The sequence below is a fragment of the Ursus arctos genome, unplaced genomic scaffold (assembly GCF_023065955.2).
Source record: "Ursus arctos isolate Adak ecotype North America unplaced genomic scaffold, UrsArc2.0 scaffold_7, whole genome shotgun sequence".
NCBI lineage: Eukaryota > Metazoa > Chordata > Mammalia > Carnivora > Ursidae > Ursus > Ursus arctos.
The window spans coordinates 52,898,626-52,914,300 of NW_026623089.1; the positions used below are offsets into that span (position 1 = coordinate 52,898,626).

At 57.2% G+C, this 15,675-nt stretch overlaps 1 protein-coding gene across 1 annotated transcript in view; it reads right to left on the reverse strand.

Annotated features, from left to right (window-relative positions):
• The window catches only part of CDH23 (cadherin related 23), a 403,304-nt gene that overhangs the window by 115,026 nt on the left and 272,603 nt on the right, over positions 1-15,675 (reverse strand). Inside the window, exons 14-19 of the mRNA XM_057308495.1 lie at positions 14,764-14,828; positions 12,856-13,093; positions 11,355-11,460; positions 9,165-9,292; positions 4,391-4,463; positions 2,613-2,729 (exon numbers count right to left, since the gene is read on the reverse strand). Of these exons, the coding sequence (XP_057164478.1) occupies positions 2,613-2,729; positions 4,391-4,463; positions 9,165-9,292; positions 11,355-11,460; positions 12,856-13,093; positions 14,764-14,828 (727 nt within the window). The remainder of the gene's footprint in view (positions 1-2,612; positions 2,730-4,390; positions 4,464-9,164; positions 9,293-11,354; positions 11,461-12,855; positions 13,094-14,763; positions 14,829-15,675) is intronic.

Consider the following 15,675-nt stretch of genomic DNA (forward strand, 5'->3'; position numbering starts at 1 on the left):
GGCAGGCTGTGTACCTTTGACCTGGGCCGTGGCAGAGAGCTATGCTTTGAGGACAGTAAGGCCCAGATCCGAATTCCGATTATGGCCCTTTCTATACGTTTGGCCTTGGAAAAGTTAATTTCTTCGAGCCTCAATTTTCTCATCTGTAAAATGGAGATTAGTATGCCTTCCAACCAGAGCTCTTGTGAGGATTAAATAATTAAATAATCAACAGAGCTATGGGTAAAGCTCCCAGCACACAGAAAACGCTTACTGCCTTCTCCAGACTCTGAGAATTCCCCAAGGCAGGGAGTGGATACCATCCATTATTTTTATCCCCCTTGCCTGAGCTGTGCCTCCTGAGGCAAGTTACTCAACTTCTCTGTGCACGGTTTATTCTACCATAAAATAAGGGAGCTGCACCAGATGGTCTCACATCTCCCTCCCTGCCACTCTGACCTGTCCCCTGACCTGCGCAGGGCTGAGCGGGGAGCTGGGGGTGGGGACAGGGCCGTGAAGTCACTAAGGCCAGAAACAAAAGACTGGCAAAGGTCGGCCCACCAGGCCATGTTCCTTGCTGGGGCGGGTGTCGATTAATTGGCAGGGCGAGGAAGAAATTAATCTCTAAAAAGTTTTAAACATGAACTTGTCGGCATGATAGATGGCTCCTCCTGTCTGGGAAATTAGATCCAATTAAGGCCACCTTTGTGGAGCGGGCCTGGCTAATTTGACCGAGGAGATCAGAGGAAAACACTTACACCTTCATAGCTGAAGGAGCTGTGTTAAGGCAGCAAGAAAATGTCCATGTCATTATTAAAGGCCCCAGGGTGGAGATGTGGTCCCTGGCTGGGGAGGCAGCCGGGTGCTGAAAGGTCAGCGCGCCCATTACCGGATGTGGGCGGCGGCGTGCGGCTCTAACGTGGCTTATATTATGTAGCGCTTAAAGTCTGGGCTCCGGACTCAGAAGTTCAGGCTCTCCAAGTCCTCGGTCAAGTTACTCAACTTGCGCTATGCACCAATTTCGCCATCCGGAAAATAAGGGCGATGCTGGTACCTGTCTCCGAGTGGCGAAGGCGGTAAACCGGCAGGATGCTGCTCTGAGCACCTGCTCATGGTCATAAATGATATTATTCTGGGCCCCCTGGAAATGCGGGCTCACCGGCAGCAGATACTCCCGAGAGCAGGGAGGAAGGCCCCCATTGTGTCAGGGGTGGAGCGAGAGGCTCAGGACGGCCCTGGACAGGTCTCGCCCTGTACATGTCAGAACCGTCTGCTCCCCTTGCTTCTAGGAAAAGGGGATGAAAGAAAGCCTGAAGGCAGACTTGAACGGTGGGGTGCATGGGTCACAAGAAGACTTAATGCCTCCCCCAGCCACCTGTAGCAGGGCTGGCCAGCGTCCACCAGACCCCTGCTCTCTTTCTCAGGCTAGAATGCCTGCTGCAAAGGGGCTGTCAGGCCAGAAACGACTTTCCCAGGCTGCTTTCTGTCTAGGTGGGGCTATCACCTGGTTCTGGCCAAGAGGATATGGGCAGAAGTGATGCATGTCACCTCCAGTCCTGGCCTACACATCTCCTTAGACAGCACTCCAGGCTCTCTTCCCCTGCAGTGACCTTGGAGCCACAACATGGAAGGTGCCTGGGTCCCAGAATCGCCATGTGCAGGGCGGTCCCCTGAACATGACATTGAATTGCTGGGAATTTCTGTTGTGCTGAGCCACTGAGATTTCAGGGTTGGCCAGCGTGGTACCTTCAGTGCCCTTACCTAATACAGAAACGGGCATTTAGAAGTGGGGGGCCTTGCATGCCCACTAAGTAGACCGGGAACCCTATGAGGGCAGGTCACATCTAATTCCATCCTGTGCCCCAGCACCCGGCACCCGGTGGACAGCAGGCCCCCACTGACACCGAATGAATGTATGAATGAATGTCCAGGGGCCTCCTATTCCTTCCCAGCTTCTGACCTGGGGTCTCTTTTTGCTTTTTTCCTCCCTCTTCCCCCCGAGCTTCAAGGGAGAGAGATCAGGAGGGAGGCACAGAGAGAAAGGAGAAGAAAGCTAAGAGCTCCACTGACTGAGCCGGGGGCCGGGGATAGGAGCCCCTGGTGAAAAAGACCAAAGGGAATGATGAGGAAGACATCACTGTGTCAGCACCTGCTGGGTGCCAGGAACTACTCTTGGAGTGCTCCCTCTAACAACACACGTGCTCCACACTCCACCCCTAACACGACCATCCTTGTTCTGCAGGGGGGAAACCAAGGCACACGCTGTGTTAAGAAGAGGAGCCAGGGTTCAAGAAATACGCCTGCAGCTGACGGAGGGGGACATGGAGGCTTGTGGAAAGAGATCCCCCGTGGGGTGGTATGTTAGCCAGCTGTTTGTAAAACGGAACACATTTTAAACATAACAGGCTCTTCACCATTGAAAGGCATCCTTCAGTGGATACATTCATATCCCAATTTTTTTAGGGGGGCGGGTAAGATCACTAATCACACTCAAGGTCATATGTCAGGATGAACCCAGGTGCTCCAAGCCGGCATGCTCCAGACGAGAGCTTCCTGGGAAAGGGAGGGAGAACTTGGCTCCGGGGCGGGGGAGTCGGCCTGAGGTGGGGAGGATGGGGACCACGGGGGCTCACCTGAGCGGGCGTTGATCCGAAACTGGGAGGAGCCCTCCAAGGAGTAGATGATGGACTCCTGACCGTACTCCCGGGAGCGATCCAGGTCCGTGGCGTTCAGGAACAGCACTGTGGCTCCTTCCGGGAGACAAGGGGGGGGAATGCTCACCGTAGGCTCGCAGCTTCCGGCCCTGGGAGCAGGCCCTGGGACCTCCTGCTGACCAGGGTCCAGGAGCAGGAAGCCTGCCCCTGGGGCACCCAGGGATGAGAGTAGGCTCAACACCAGAGCTCCCTGGGCTGCATGGGGACAAGGCTCCATGGGAGGGGGTCCCAGAGCCTGGGGTGGATTACACCTGCCACTCTTACCCCCTCCCCCCAGAGAGTGTTCCACTGCTCTCCCCCACTTCCCTCTGGCTGCTCGCCAGAGAAAATACACTCAGATTGAGCAGCTTTGACTCTGAGTCAAAAAGAAACGAAGCCTACATTAAATTATCCCACGTTTATCGTATTCGATTTTGGTCTTGTTTCATCTTGTTCACAAGCGGGAATTTATAAGGGTTTTTATTTTCTCTTTAATGTCTAGTTAAGGCCCTCACCTTCATGTCCATCTCTGTGAAACCCTGGGTCAGGGGACCAGCCTTTCCAGCGGCCTTCGCCGGAGACCCTGAGAGTAGCCTGTCCTGAGGCCACATTTGCTGGGCTGTGGGCTCCAGCCCCCTCCTGTCTCCCACGGCCACCTAACGGCCACACTGAGGAGATTCAATGTGTGGACTTCTAGAGTCATGGCGGCCAGGCTGGAATCCCAGGGGACCTCTGGCAACTAAGTCTCAGCTTCTTCCTCTGTCAAATGGGTCTACCTAGAAAGCCAACTTATGGGGTTGTTGGTGGGGACCCCGGGGGAAAGCATGCAGGGTGCAGGCCCACGGCAGCTCTCACTGAGCCACAGACGGGGGTTACTACTGTGTGGATGAATCAATAGTTCCGTGGGTATCAGGGGCCAGGCAGGGGGCTGATAGGCAGGTCATTCTGGCTCCTTCCGGGGAGTGTGGGGCCTCCGACTCTCAGTCTTACCCTGAGCAGGGGGACAGGTACATGGGCCCTGATCCACCCTTTATCTAAGCACGAAGTAGAAGAGCATTAAGCGCCGTGGTGAAGGCCTCGCCTACCAGAGGCCGCGGGGACGGTGGGGAATGCAAGGGGTTGCTTCAGCGCTGACCCTCTCCAGGGGATGCTTGACTGGCACAGGGAAGGGTGGGCTGGGCACAGCCTGGCACCCACCCAGGAAGTCGTCAGACACCAGGAAAGTCCCATGGTACCACAGAAGGTCACCCTCCAGATGCAACGATTCCTAATCTGGGGGTTTGCCCCACTGGAATAGTCCACCCTGGATGTGAGGGTGAGCTGTCAGCCTGACCCAAGGACACAGCGGGTCCCCGGGAACACAAATGTGGAGCTGGTGGTCCTGGGTCTGCAAGCTGGGCCCTGCCGCCAGAGACATGGCTGTGAGACAAGTGTCCCCTTCTATTTCTCACATAGGAACATAGGCCAGCCTGGTCTCACAGCACTGTGATTCAGTACTCTGTACACGCTCGCTTAGTCAAGCCCGTTCCATCACTGGTCAGTGACCCCTCTCTCCCCTGCTAGACTGCAGCCGAAGGAGAGTGGGGACCCAGTACCCAGCCGAGTGCCTGCACATAGTAGGTGCTCTGTAAACAGTTGCTGGCTGGCGGATAACTGGGCTTGTCGTGGGTGTGTCTGCTGGCTTCCTGGCCTAACGGCCTCCCCGCTGGGGCCCGTACCTGCCATGACGTTCTCCACCACCGAGACGAAGTAGGCAGGCCTGCTGAAGGTGGGCGGGTTGTCGTTCTCGTCCTGGATGGAAGGGAAACAGACAGGTTGTTGGAGCCAGGGAGGCCGTCAGGGCTGGTCAGCTGCCCAAGGGGAGGCTGGGTGTGGCTGGCACGGAGGAGCCTCGGCCCTGGCATACAACCAGAGCCAGGTGGGGTGTCACGGGGGAGGGGGCTGGGTGCTCCCCTGGCTGGGCTACAGTTCGGGGAGGGAGGACAGGCCTTGGGGAGACACGTAAGGGCCAGGAAGATGGAGAAGGAGGGCAGCAGGTGGAGCTGCCTATACTCCCAGCTTCCCTGCTCTCCCGCTGGTCTTCCAGTGCTGCTCCAAACGTACTCTGTTCCATCAGCTCGCCATCCTCCATGCTGGGGGTGCCCACTCGAAACTTCCCTCCCAGCTCCCCAAGATGACGGTGGAAGGTTCTAGGACCCTCCCCACCAGAAGTGAAGGGAGAAAGGAACACCCCGGCCCTGAAGTGTGCAGTGGTGGGCAGACGGGGTCAGGTGGCTCCCAGAGCCCGAATTCCAGGCCCCTCTGCACACATAAGACCATGGCTCCAACACCCACCGGGGCAAACCCTGGCCCACCCTCCCTTCCAGCTCCAACACCTCTGGTTCTTGAGCAGTCCCTCGCCCTGCCTAGCCTCCACCAGAGACCAGGTCCGAGGGACAGTGGCCAGGGGCTGGTGCAGGCCGAGGGGCTGAACCGGCACAGCCTCGGCCTCCTCCTGCTCTCCCTGTTCCTCTGTCTCCCTCTTCCACACTCGGCGCAATTTCTACACCCTTTAAGACTCTGGTCCTCACCCACTGCTTTTTGTGATCAGTCAACATGAATTTCTTCCTGTTCGCCTCTTGGAGGAAGCCCCACTGGCCCCCTGACTCAGAGCCTTCTCCTCTTCCCCTGGAAGCCCTGGGGGTGGCGGCCAACGGGAGTCTCCAGGCTGCAGTGTTCATGGCACGTGCTCTCACGGGGCCTCCTTCCTCATGGACCCAGGAGCTCGTTGAGGAGAAGACTCCCATAGAAGCCCCCTTTGCTGGTGTTACTTATAGCTGAGCAGCAATGAAAGAGAGGGAGGCACGACAGCTGGCCGTCCACGCCTTGGAACTTTAGAGAATCCCATCCTGCTGGATTGCGGGTGCCCAGAAGGGAATGCTGCTCTTCTCCTTCCCCAGCCTGTCCCCCGGCTCTGGGCTGCACACCAGAGCCCCCCGCCTCAGAGAACTGGCAGCGTGAAGACTCTCCTGACATCCAGGGTCCCGACAGCGTGCCAGGGCATCCCCCTGGTGCAGGTGCGAGGGGCCCATATACGTATATATTTAAGCCTTCTGCTTGGCTGCGCGAGACGGCGCTGAGAATGTCAGTGACAGAGCACGAGGCAGAAACTTATTAGCGGTGATATTTCCCTGGGTCCTGGCACTGCATTCGCTATTAGTTCTAACTCAGCGGCTCCCTCTACAAAAGCTTATTGTCCCCTAATGGGAAATCTACAAACCAAGTTTGACTTCTTTATTAAAAACCAACAAGCAGTGGGTGAACAGGAGTCACCTGGCCCCTTTCGCTCGCCCCTTCTTCCTCCAGGAGCCTCGTCGCCCTGATCTGCCTCTCCCCACCCCCAACCTGTGCCGGAAGGGCTGCCATGAACTTCTCATCTCTCATCTTCACTGGGTTTCCCCGCCTCCCCGCCCTCAGTTGAGAGAAAATCCCTTCGGTGGACGGAGGAGGCAGCTTAGCCACATGACAGCTACTTAAAAATCACCCACGTGCAAAATCAACCCAAAGGCGGTGACCTTTTCAAGTGCGGTCCTTAGACACAATTGACTACACCATCCCAAAGCCCTGCTCGAGAGATGTTCACTCACAGCCAAGGTGGCACCTGTCTTTGTTGCCAGACCCCTCATCCCCTCCTCCCTGCAGTCAGGGCCAGAGCACACCTGGAGGGAAGCTGGGGGGCCCCTGCTGATCTGCAGGACAGCTTTGAGGGAATTTGAAAAGGACCCTTTCTGCTGGGCTCCGGTAGCTCCAGGCAGAGTGGATCCCCGCCCCCACCCACCCCTGCACGTGGAGACCCTGCTGTCTGGATTCAGGGAAGGAGGCAAAGGCTGCTGACCACTCTTTTATCCACAGTGAATGAAGAGTTAGTTTGGCTCCTTGGCCACCCTCCTCCTGCTTGCGCGGGCTCCCCTGGAGAAGCTGAGGCGAAAGGAGAAAGAGGCCCTTTCTGGGTTCCTTCCCTGAGCCACAGGCTGGGAAGCTGGGGTTTGGGGCAGTCCCTGGGTTTCAAGATCCCATTGGGACAGACCTGTGAAGGCCTTGCTACTCCAGGTGTGGTCCCCTGACCTGAAGCATCAACATTGGCTGGAGTTTGTTGGGAATGCGTAGCCTCAGCCCTTGTTAGACTCACTAAATAAGAATGTGCATTTTAAGATCTCCAGGAGATTCACATGAACCTTGAGGTCCACTGGTCTCAATCACAGGAAGATAGGGATTTCTAAGGCTTCAGGCCTAGGACTGTAGTGGAAAGGATGTGAACTCAGGAATCAGGTCAGGATTCAAATCCTAGCTTACTAGGACTGGAAGCAAATTCAAGTGCCACTTACTAGCCAGTGAGCGAGGAAGGCACTGGGAATCCCGGACCTGCTCTGTTGGCTCATCTGTGGCATGGGATTGGGAGCGACTGTGTAATGTGAAAGCACCTGACATGTTAGTGGCGCTCAAGAAGTTTTAACTTCCATGTGACCAGTTCTGCCTGTCCATCCCTGGGCTGGTGTAGAACACCTCAATTATTTCCCAACACCTCCCCTCTTCTCACCCTCTCCCTCATCTGCTTCCCCCAAACTGAGAGCGAGTTCCTTTCTGGCTGAGTTCTCTGGAATTCCCATGTATAGTGGAGATAGCCTGGAGCACAGATGCTGCCGATGGTATGCACGTCTGTCTTATCAGCCGCGACAACAGCCAACATTACAGGTGCCAAGTACCACCTGCGTGATCTCACTTAATCCTCACAACGACACCATGACGCAGTACCATGATTATCCCCATTTTGCAGATGAAGAAACTGAGGCTCAGAGAGACAGAGAGTTAAGGACCGCAAGTCACGGAATTAGAGCGTGGCAGAGCCGGGTGTCAAAGCCACACATCTCCAAAACTATGTTCCTTCCTCCATTCTTTGAGGAGGGGGGCAGGTTTCACAGACACCTTTGCATACCTCCCAGCCCTACTGCCGCACCTGGCGCACAGGCAAAAGCCACCGTGCCTGAGCAGAGAACACCAGCTGGTTGACAATGATGGGTGGGTTGCCCGGGCATAGGAGCATGACCAGGACTGGGGCGCTTTGGGGGCTGTGTTTAATCAAGATTGGTAAACTAGGGCTGGGGTCTCGTGGAGAAGAATACCAAGACATGGTCATGATTGGCAGGGAATGCACTCTGGTTCTTTGGTGCCCCCCACCTCGGTGCTTCAAAGCGGGGGGCTGTGGATAAAAGGAAGAGTGTTTAGGCTCCCGTGGATCTTCTCTTTCCCAGCCCCCCACTCTCCCCAGCCTCCTACCACTCCCTGAAACCTGTGGGGTCCCAGACTCTCCGTCCCTTTGCTGGGTCTTCACAGCCTCACCCTCCAACGCCACCCCTAAATCCTGTTCCCGCATGCCCACCTGCAGGGCCCCCCCAGGGCATCACCACCCACCTCGTCACTGCCAGCCCTCCTGTGCAGCAAGCAAGAAAGTTTCCCTGCCCGGACAAGGACTGTCCCACTCGGCAGCTGGCTCTGGAGCCTCTGCTTTGGGCTGAGAGGACGGGGCTTGGTAAAGCCTGGTGTGGGCCGGTGCCAGAGGCTGCTGGTGAAGCCGTGTGGGACAGGAAGGTCACCCAGCACGCCTGCTCTGGAAGGGATTTTCCTGACTGTATGTCAGATCACGGCATATCTCCTAACCTGACAATCTGATCTAATCCTCCTGGAGCCATAACGCCCTAACTCTTCCATCAACACGCATTCACCCGCTCCTGCAGGCAGCAGCCTTTATGAGATGGGGGCGGGGGCGGGGGGCATGCTTGTGCATGCACAGTGGGGAAAGGCCCACTGGTGCCCGGTCGGACCATGCTCTGCATCCTTGGGATCGCGAGGGGCACGGCATGGGGCAAATGAACCAGCGTGGAGATGGAGACCATGACTGATAATTTCAGACATGGAGAGCACTAACGTGTGCTTGACATTCATGTCAGACAAGCTGTGGTTTGGTTTCAGGCCCCTTTAGATCCTCAGAGGACCGGACAGAGGAAAAGAAAAAAGGAAGAGGGGGATATAGAGAGAGGACAAGACAGAAGAGAGATGACCTCTCCGTAATTCCCTTAAACATCACAAAGTATGGCTCTAAATGAGGGAATCCCACGACATTTCCTCCTGCTTGAGCCCCAGTTCCTGTTCCCCATCAGCAGGCATCCTGAGTCCCCCTAATGAAGTTACAGCAGGATGATGGGGCTCTTCTCACATTCCAGGGCCTGACCTCCCTGGCTGAGCTAGGAGGCAGCTTGGCCGCCGCAGCACTGGCAGAAGTTTGCGGGGTGCAGCCTTTGGGACAGTCTGCTGGGTGACTCCCAGAGCTGCGGGGACAGCCAAGGAGGTAGGGACACAGTCTGACACCACTGGGTTCAGGCAGGGCCCCCAACACTCTGGGAAGCACTCACCACCCCTTATCTTGAAAGGGCAAGACCAGCAGCCCCAAGTACTTACAAACACTTCGATGGTGACGGGGACAGTGCTGTTTAGAGGTGGGTTGCCAGCGTCCTTGGCCATGACTGTCAGGTAAATCAGCCCGTTGGGTATCTGCTCATAATCCAGGGGACGGCTCACGCTGATCACTGAAATGACAGGAACAGGGCCCAAGGCCCCGTATAAGCAGACTTCGGATGCCCATCCAGCCAGGGTCTCCTTTGGGCAGAGAGGGTGTGGTAGGCGCAGGCTGGCCAGCCCTGCCTCCTCCCCCGCCCCTTACTCTGAACTTCTGGAGCCTCATGGTCTGGACTTCGGTTTACTGACAGCCTGATATGTGTGAGGCACAGTGCTGAGCACGGCAAGCGTTGACTATTTTGGTGTGTAAGCACTGCTTGACAGGTGAGGAAACCAAGCTCAGAGAGGCTCAATAACTTGCCCAAAGTCACACAGCTAGCACCTTGATAGAGGTGGGACTTGAGCCTAGGTTTGTCTGAATCCAGAGCCCCGTCTCTTCCCCAGTAGGTGCTATGGCCTGCTTATCTGTCTGTCTGTCTCACCCACTTATCTGGCCCTCTCCTTCAGTCTGGAAGCTGCTTGGAGGATGGGGTCATGCCTCAGGCTCTCTAGTTTGCTCTCTTACCAATTCTCCCTCCAGATACTCACAGAGTTCACCCACTTACTGCCCAGCCTCAGGGCTGCTGGGGTGATGCCAACAGTGGGGTGCAGATGGCAGCTCCTTCCTCAGTCTCCTGTAGCCGTGCCCGTTCCCTCCCATGGCCTCTGTCCCCTTTACCCTGGGGTTTCCATGCCCATTCCATCCAGCAGCCTGCTCTGGGCACCGCTTAGACCCTTTGGGGGGGACACTCAGGTGCTGCCGACTTTACTGTCAGAACTCTGCTTGAAGGTGGTGAAGACACCTCTACAGCCAGAGGCAGGCAGAGGTGGAGAGGAAGGATTTGGGGGGAGCTGAGAGATGCCCCCCACCCTGAAGTCCCCACCACTGCATGTGCCTGAACCCTCCCACGGGTCCTCTCCTGCCTGGGGAGGGAAGGCATATCGGCTCCCGCATGGGGGTCACAGGTGGTCTGCCAGGGCATTACGACAATATGAAATCACCACTTTCTATGCAGAAAATGGAAGCAAAAGCATTGCTTTTGGTGGGTCTAGTCAAGAAGAGGCCAGGCCGTGCCAGTGGGCAAAGACACTTCAGGTCTTTAAAGTGTGTGTGGGGGGGCACAGATTTTATAGAGAACATCAGGCTCTAGCCTCTGGAGCCAGGATTGCAATTTCCGTGACCACGTTTCCTTGACCTAACTGTGGGGTACAGGAGGAGGGAGTGCTGGACTCAGAGTCACCCAAAGCGCATCCGTTCTGCCTTGGGGGCACCTAACCCATCTTCAAGCATTCGGGAAGTTTCCCAGAGGAGGGGGTGTCCAAATGAACCCTTAAAGCCAGCCGGAGGTTATCGACTTAAAGGCCAAAGGGAGGCAGAGCAAAGAGACAGGGAGGAAGGGTTTTCCTGGCAGGAGGAACAGACTCTGCAAAGACATGGAAGTGAACCCTAAGGGAGACGGAAGGGCTGAAAGAAGAGGCTGGAGAGGCAACCAAGAGCCAGATCACACGAGTGTCGTCGGACCCCTTTGCTGTATGACCTTGGGCAAGTCACTCCCTGTCTCTGGGCCCTTGTCGCCCCTCATCTGAAAAACAAAGTGGTCTCAAGATCTTGGAGCTGAAGGCTGCTGCTGCTACTCCCTGCCTGGGGTCTGGGGGTCAGGAGTCACAGCGGGCTGGCGGGGCAAGGCGCGGAGTCTGGGACTGCGCCCGGGGCCAGGCGGGGAGTGGCCACCGCCTGCGAGGCAGCTGAAGCCCGCCCAGGGGGTCAGGAAGCACGCTGACAAGCCTCTACCTTATGGACCTGGCCGGGCGGCCTGGGTAAGGACGAGGGGCCCTGCAGACAGTGGAAGTATCAGACGCGGGGCTGCCCACGGCCTGAGACCCAGGAAAGATGGAACTGATCCTGCAGAAGGGCCATCCCAGGCCTGTGTCGCTCGCCCCAGCTGATGGGCTGTGGGGCAGCTCCCTGGGTCGTCCAGGTGTGTCTGGGAGACAGATGGCCACCCCCCCCCCCAAAGAAAGGCGTGAGCGTGCAGCCCTGCTCTGGCCCGCCGCCCTCCTCCCTGGGCTGAGCCCTCCTCCCCAGCACGCTACCTCCATAGCCCTCGTACACGCTGATGTCAAAGTGGCGGCCGAAGACGGAAGCGCTGACGATGCTGTAGGTAATCTGGTTGTTGGGAGGGGAGTCTTCGTCCGTTGCCTGGAAGCAAGAGTGCAGACAGGGCCCGTGAGCCCTCAGAGGCGGGGGCTGGACGAGGGTGGGTGGGAGGGGAGCACTGGCCCCCTCGGGGTCCCTGCTTTGGGTGATCCAGGCCCTCCTTGCCCCTCAGCTGGATGCTGCCCTCTGGCTCCCCGCAGACACACCTCATGTCGGGGTGTGGATGCAGCATGGGAGTCTAGAAGGTCAGCTGGAGGCCTAGGGGAAAGGGGGAAGGTCGGGGCTTACCCCGAGGACGGAGAGGGTCACCGCCATCCCAGGCACGACCATCTCCTAGACTCTCCCGTCTCAGCTTGAACACCCCACCCACAGAGACCTTCCCTGACCTCCAGACCAGGTAGGCCCTGTGCTGGGCACCCCGTTAGTCCCTCCGCACCCAACTGTGGCTTCCTGCTCCGTTTCTGCTCGCCTCCCTCAGACCGTCAGCTCTGTGCCAGCAGGAACCTTACACTTCTTGATGGCTGCTGCATACCTACAGTCCAGCACAATCTTTCGCACACAGTAGGTGTCAAATAAATGCACATGGCCTGAATGCAAGGTGGGGGGAATGCCCTGGAATGAGGTCAGAGATCCCTCTTCCCCTTGACGGTCTTCTGGAGTGACTAAATGAATGCACTTCTTTTCAGAGGTCTCTGTTCCCAGAGAGCCTCCTAGGGCATCCCACCACTCTGGTGTACCGGGAGCTGAGTGGGGCGGGACGGCATGGTGGGTGGGTTCTGCCGTCCCTGCTTCCCCCTGTGCCCACTCCTGGTCTCTTGCCTTCATCCCTGCCTCCTTCAGAATCCAGTTCTAAAGGGAGGCTCTGGGTCCTGTCACTCTGGGTGGGCACAGTGGGGGAGGGGAGTGAGGACATCAAGAAGTCTCTGGTCAGAGTTACTATGCGTGGGGGGGGGGGACTCACTGCATGAGGACACTGGGAGTGTGGGGTCCCGAGTTCTGGCCCCAGCTCTACTACTCCACTGCCTCCTTGTGCCCTGGGAACTGCCTCTCCCCTCCCATTTCCCCTTCTGGGACATGGGTGGTGCCCCATGGTCTCTGGTTCCTTCTCGCTGGGGCAGTTCCAGATTCCAAGCAGCCACCAAGGGGCCTGGATGGGGGTCCTTCTATGAGATCCTGCTTGGCGTTTGCCAAAGGAGGGGGGGAGGACATCCCTTTGCTGAAGAGTGACCTGAAATTTAAGCTGACCCAGACACTTGCCCCACTCGGTTACCCAGGACACGAGGGAGTGCTCAGAGGCCTGACACAAATCGGGGCTGAATTTTTGGTGGATGGCAGGGTGGCCTCTCTTGTGGCAGTTTCCACAGGGCAGTGGCAGGCCGAGGGTGCAGAGGGGAGCGTGGGAGCGGGGCTGGACTGCAGGATGTCCTGGCATCTTACCCGGAGCCGCACTAGCTGGGTGACGGAAGGCTCATTCTCCCTCAGGGCCCCCACATAGGCATCCTTCTGGAAGGTGGGCACGTTGTCGTTGACGTCCAACACGTTGATCCTGACCCGGCCGGTGGTCTCCTCACCACCCCCGTCCCGGGCGATGACTGTCAAGGTGAAGCGCTGGATGAGCTCATAGTCCAGTCTGGCGATCAGCAGGACGAGTCCTGTGTCCTTGTCCAGAGAGAACCTGTGTCAGGCAGGACGGGGGAGAGAAAGGGACCCTGGGGTGAGGCAGCTCATAGATAAGGCCTGTATTTACCAGCCTGTCCTTGCCCGAGCTGATAAACACAAATGAGGTCAGAAATCTGCCATCTTTTCCCTTGCCCTGAATCAGAAGAGCGCCTATTTCTAACGAGGAGTGGGGTGGGAGGTGGTGGGTGGGGGTGAGGACCACATGGGGGTGGAACAGTCAGGTACTGAGGGGGCAGGAGCAGGTTGATTTCGTCAAAGAGGAAACTCAGGCAGACTGACCCTCCTGCGCCGTGAACAGGAGCTCCTGCCTACCGTAGGCATTTTCATGCTGGGGAACAATGATGGTCAGAATTCTGCCGTCCCCGATGGTTTTGCACCAAAACGTTTTAAGTGGGTGGTAAAGCATGTAGCTAGGGGAGGGCTGGCTGGTCATCTCTCGGGAGAGAGCTCTTGTCTTCTGCTCCAGGGCACAGCCTTGGCTAAGAGCCTGGCAACTGGCTCCTGGGGAGGACCAAGGTCCAGCGAGACCATCCCTCCACACGCCTCCTCTGAGCAGCCCCTCGGGAGCCTCGCTCGAGTTGGAAGTTGGCACATGTATGCCCGGATCTGGTTCCACAGCTGCCAGCCTCTGAGCCTGAAAGGTCCTGGCTCCAAGACCAGGAAAGAATATGGGAAGAGATAAGAAAACCTAAGTTGATCAGGACAAGGCCGTGTGGACACGGGTGCCCTGAGGCGTAGAGGTGCCCTGTGCATGCCTGCTGCTGCTGGCTCCTGCCTCCCCTCTTGAGGCTCCATCCGGAGTGGCCGAGAATGGCCAGATGCACCTAACAAGGTCTGTCTCTTCCTGATCCCTCCCCGGAATGCAAGCCGACAGCCCCTCTCCTCCTCAGCCTGTCGAGCTTCCAGATGCATCAGACACTTCGTTTTTAGAGGCACACCTGCTGTCTGACTTCAACTTGGCTTTTGAACATGTTAAAAATGAGAGGGTTTCGCCTTCGGCTTAACTGAGGACAGGGAAAGAGATGGCCCAGAGCCATGTGGGTGACAGGGCGAGGTGGCACCGGCTGGGCAGTGAGACAAGCCACCCACCCGATGGCCGAGGTACGTGGTGGGCCCTCTCCTGCTGGACGCCATGTGTCCTGGTGGTGAAGACCACGTGCAGAGGCCGGGCCCTAGTGCTTACCAGCTGTGTGACTTTGCGCAAATGACTCAGCCTCTCTGAGTTTCCTCCCCTGCAAAGCGCAGATCATAACAGTGCCCAGTGCTGCGCTCCTCCCGCACTTGTGGGGATGAAATCAGATCACATGTGGAAAGCTCTGGGCACAGAGCCTGACACACAGCGAGGGTTCCCAGATGCTAGCTGCTGCTCTGGCCTTCGCTGGGCACTGTCACTAGCGTTTCTGAACTGCTTCATTTCCAAAGCTAAAGGCTGTCTTTTGAGGGTCAGAGAAATGATGCCTCAGAGAGTTTAGAGGACTTGACCAAGACTGTGCTACGGCTAGGGCCACGCCAGCAGTGGCGTCCGTGGGTTCTGACTTCCCACTCAGAGCTCTAGCCATGGTGGCATGGCACCCTCCCTGGGCACTGAGAAGTTTCCTGAACCTTGCGAATAGCACAGTGCCACTGCTGGGGTGGGGGTGAGGGTGTGCCGGGGCAGGGTCTTACCGGTCAGGGTCATCACTGAAGAAGTAGTTGACTTCCCCGAAGGTGCCCACGTCATTGTCTGTTGCCTGCAAAGGTGAGAACAAGAAGTCGTTGCTGCCAGACCCAGCAAGCCTCCTGATCTCACCGGAAAATGTCCATGGCCAATCCCTGGTCCTCCCAAGCAACTCCTCTGGCTGAATTTTCTAGAGGTGCGTTGTTCAGTATGGGTGCCCGCAGGCACCAAGCGCTATTAACAGTGGGGAGCACAGTTCTGGAGGATCGGTCTTCCGCCTAGGTCTCTAACCTGGGGAAACCACCCCTTCTGGGCTCCTGTCAGGCAGGCTTATGCTCTGCAGAGGCTCAGAGGACTTGGGGGAGAGGTTTTGGACCTGTGACTTTGGGTCCCAACGTGTAGGTTTGCAAAGTATTGCAAACAAAGGTGGAAGTGGGTTCCACCATCTGGTGGATTCTTCCAGTCCTTCTCTCCTAGTCCCCAAAGCCTCCACATCTGATGTGCTTCCTGATGGGAAAGGCCCTTTGGGGGGGGGGGGAGGCATTCTAGAGTCCTGCCCCTGACATTCCTTCCACCCTCAGTTTGGTTTGTGAGTCCGGCAAGACCTCTTTTATCCTGTCTGGTCCAGCTTGGCTTCTGCCACTTGCAGTCGAAAGAGACAGGGGAGGGGGAGAGGCCTGCCTTACGCGGATGACAGTGGCAATGACGGTGACCACCACCAGCCTGTCCTGTCGTCCCGCCTTTTACATTTTCAAAGACCATCCATGTTTATCATGACCTCATTTTATCCTCACAACTATCCCACATGATGAGGGAGACAGACGTTTCCACCCATTTCACAGATCACAAAACTGAGGTCCTGACCCCGGTGAGGGCCATTCTAGGTCACAAGCCGGGTTATGAGCAAAGGGAGGCAGAAA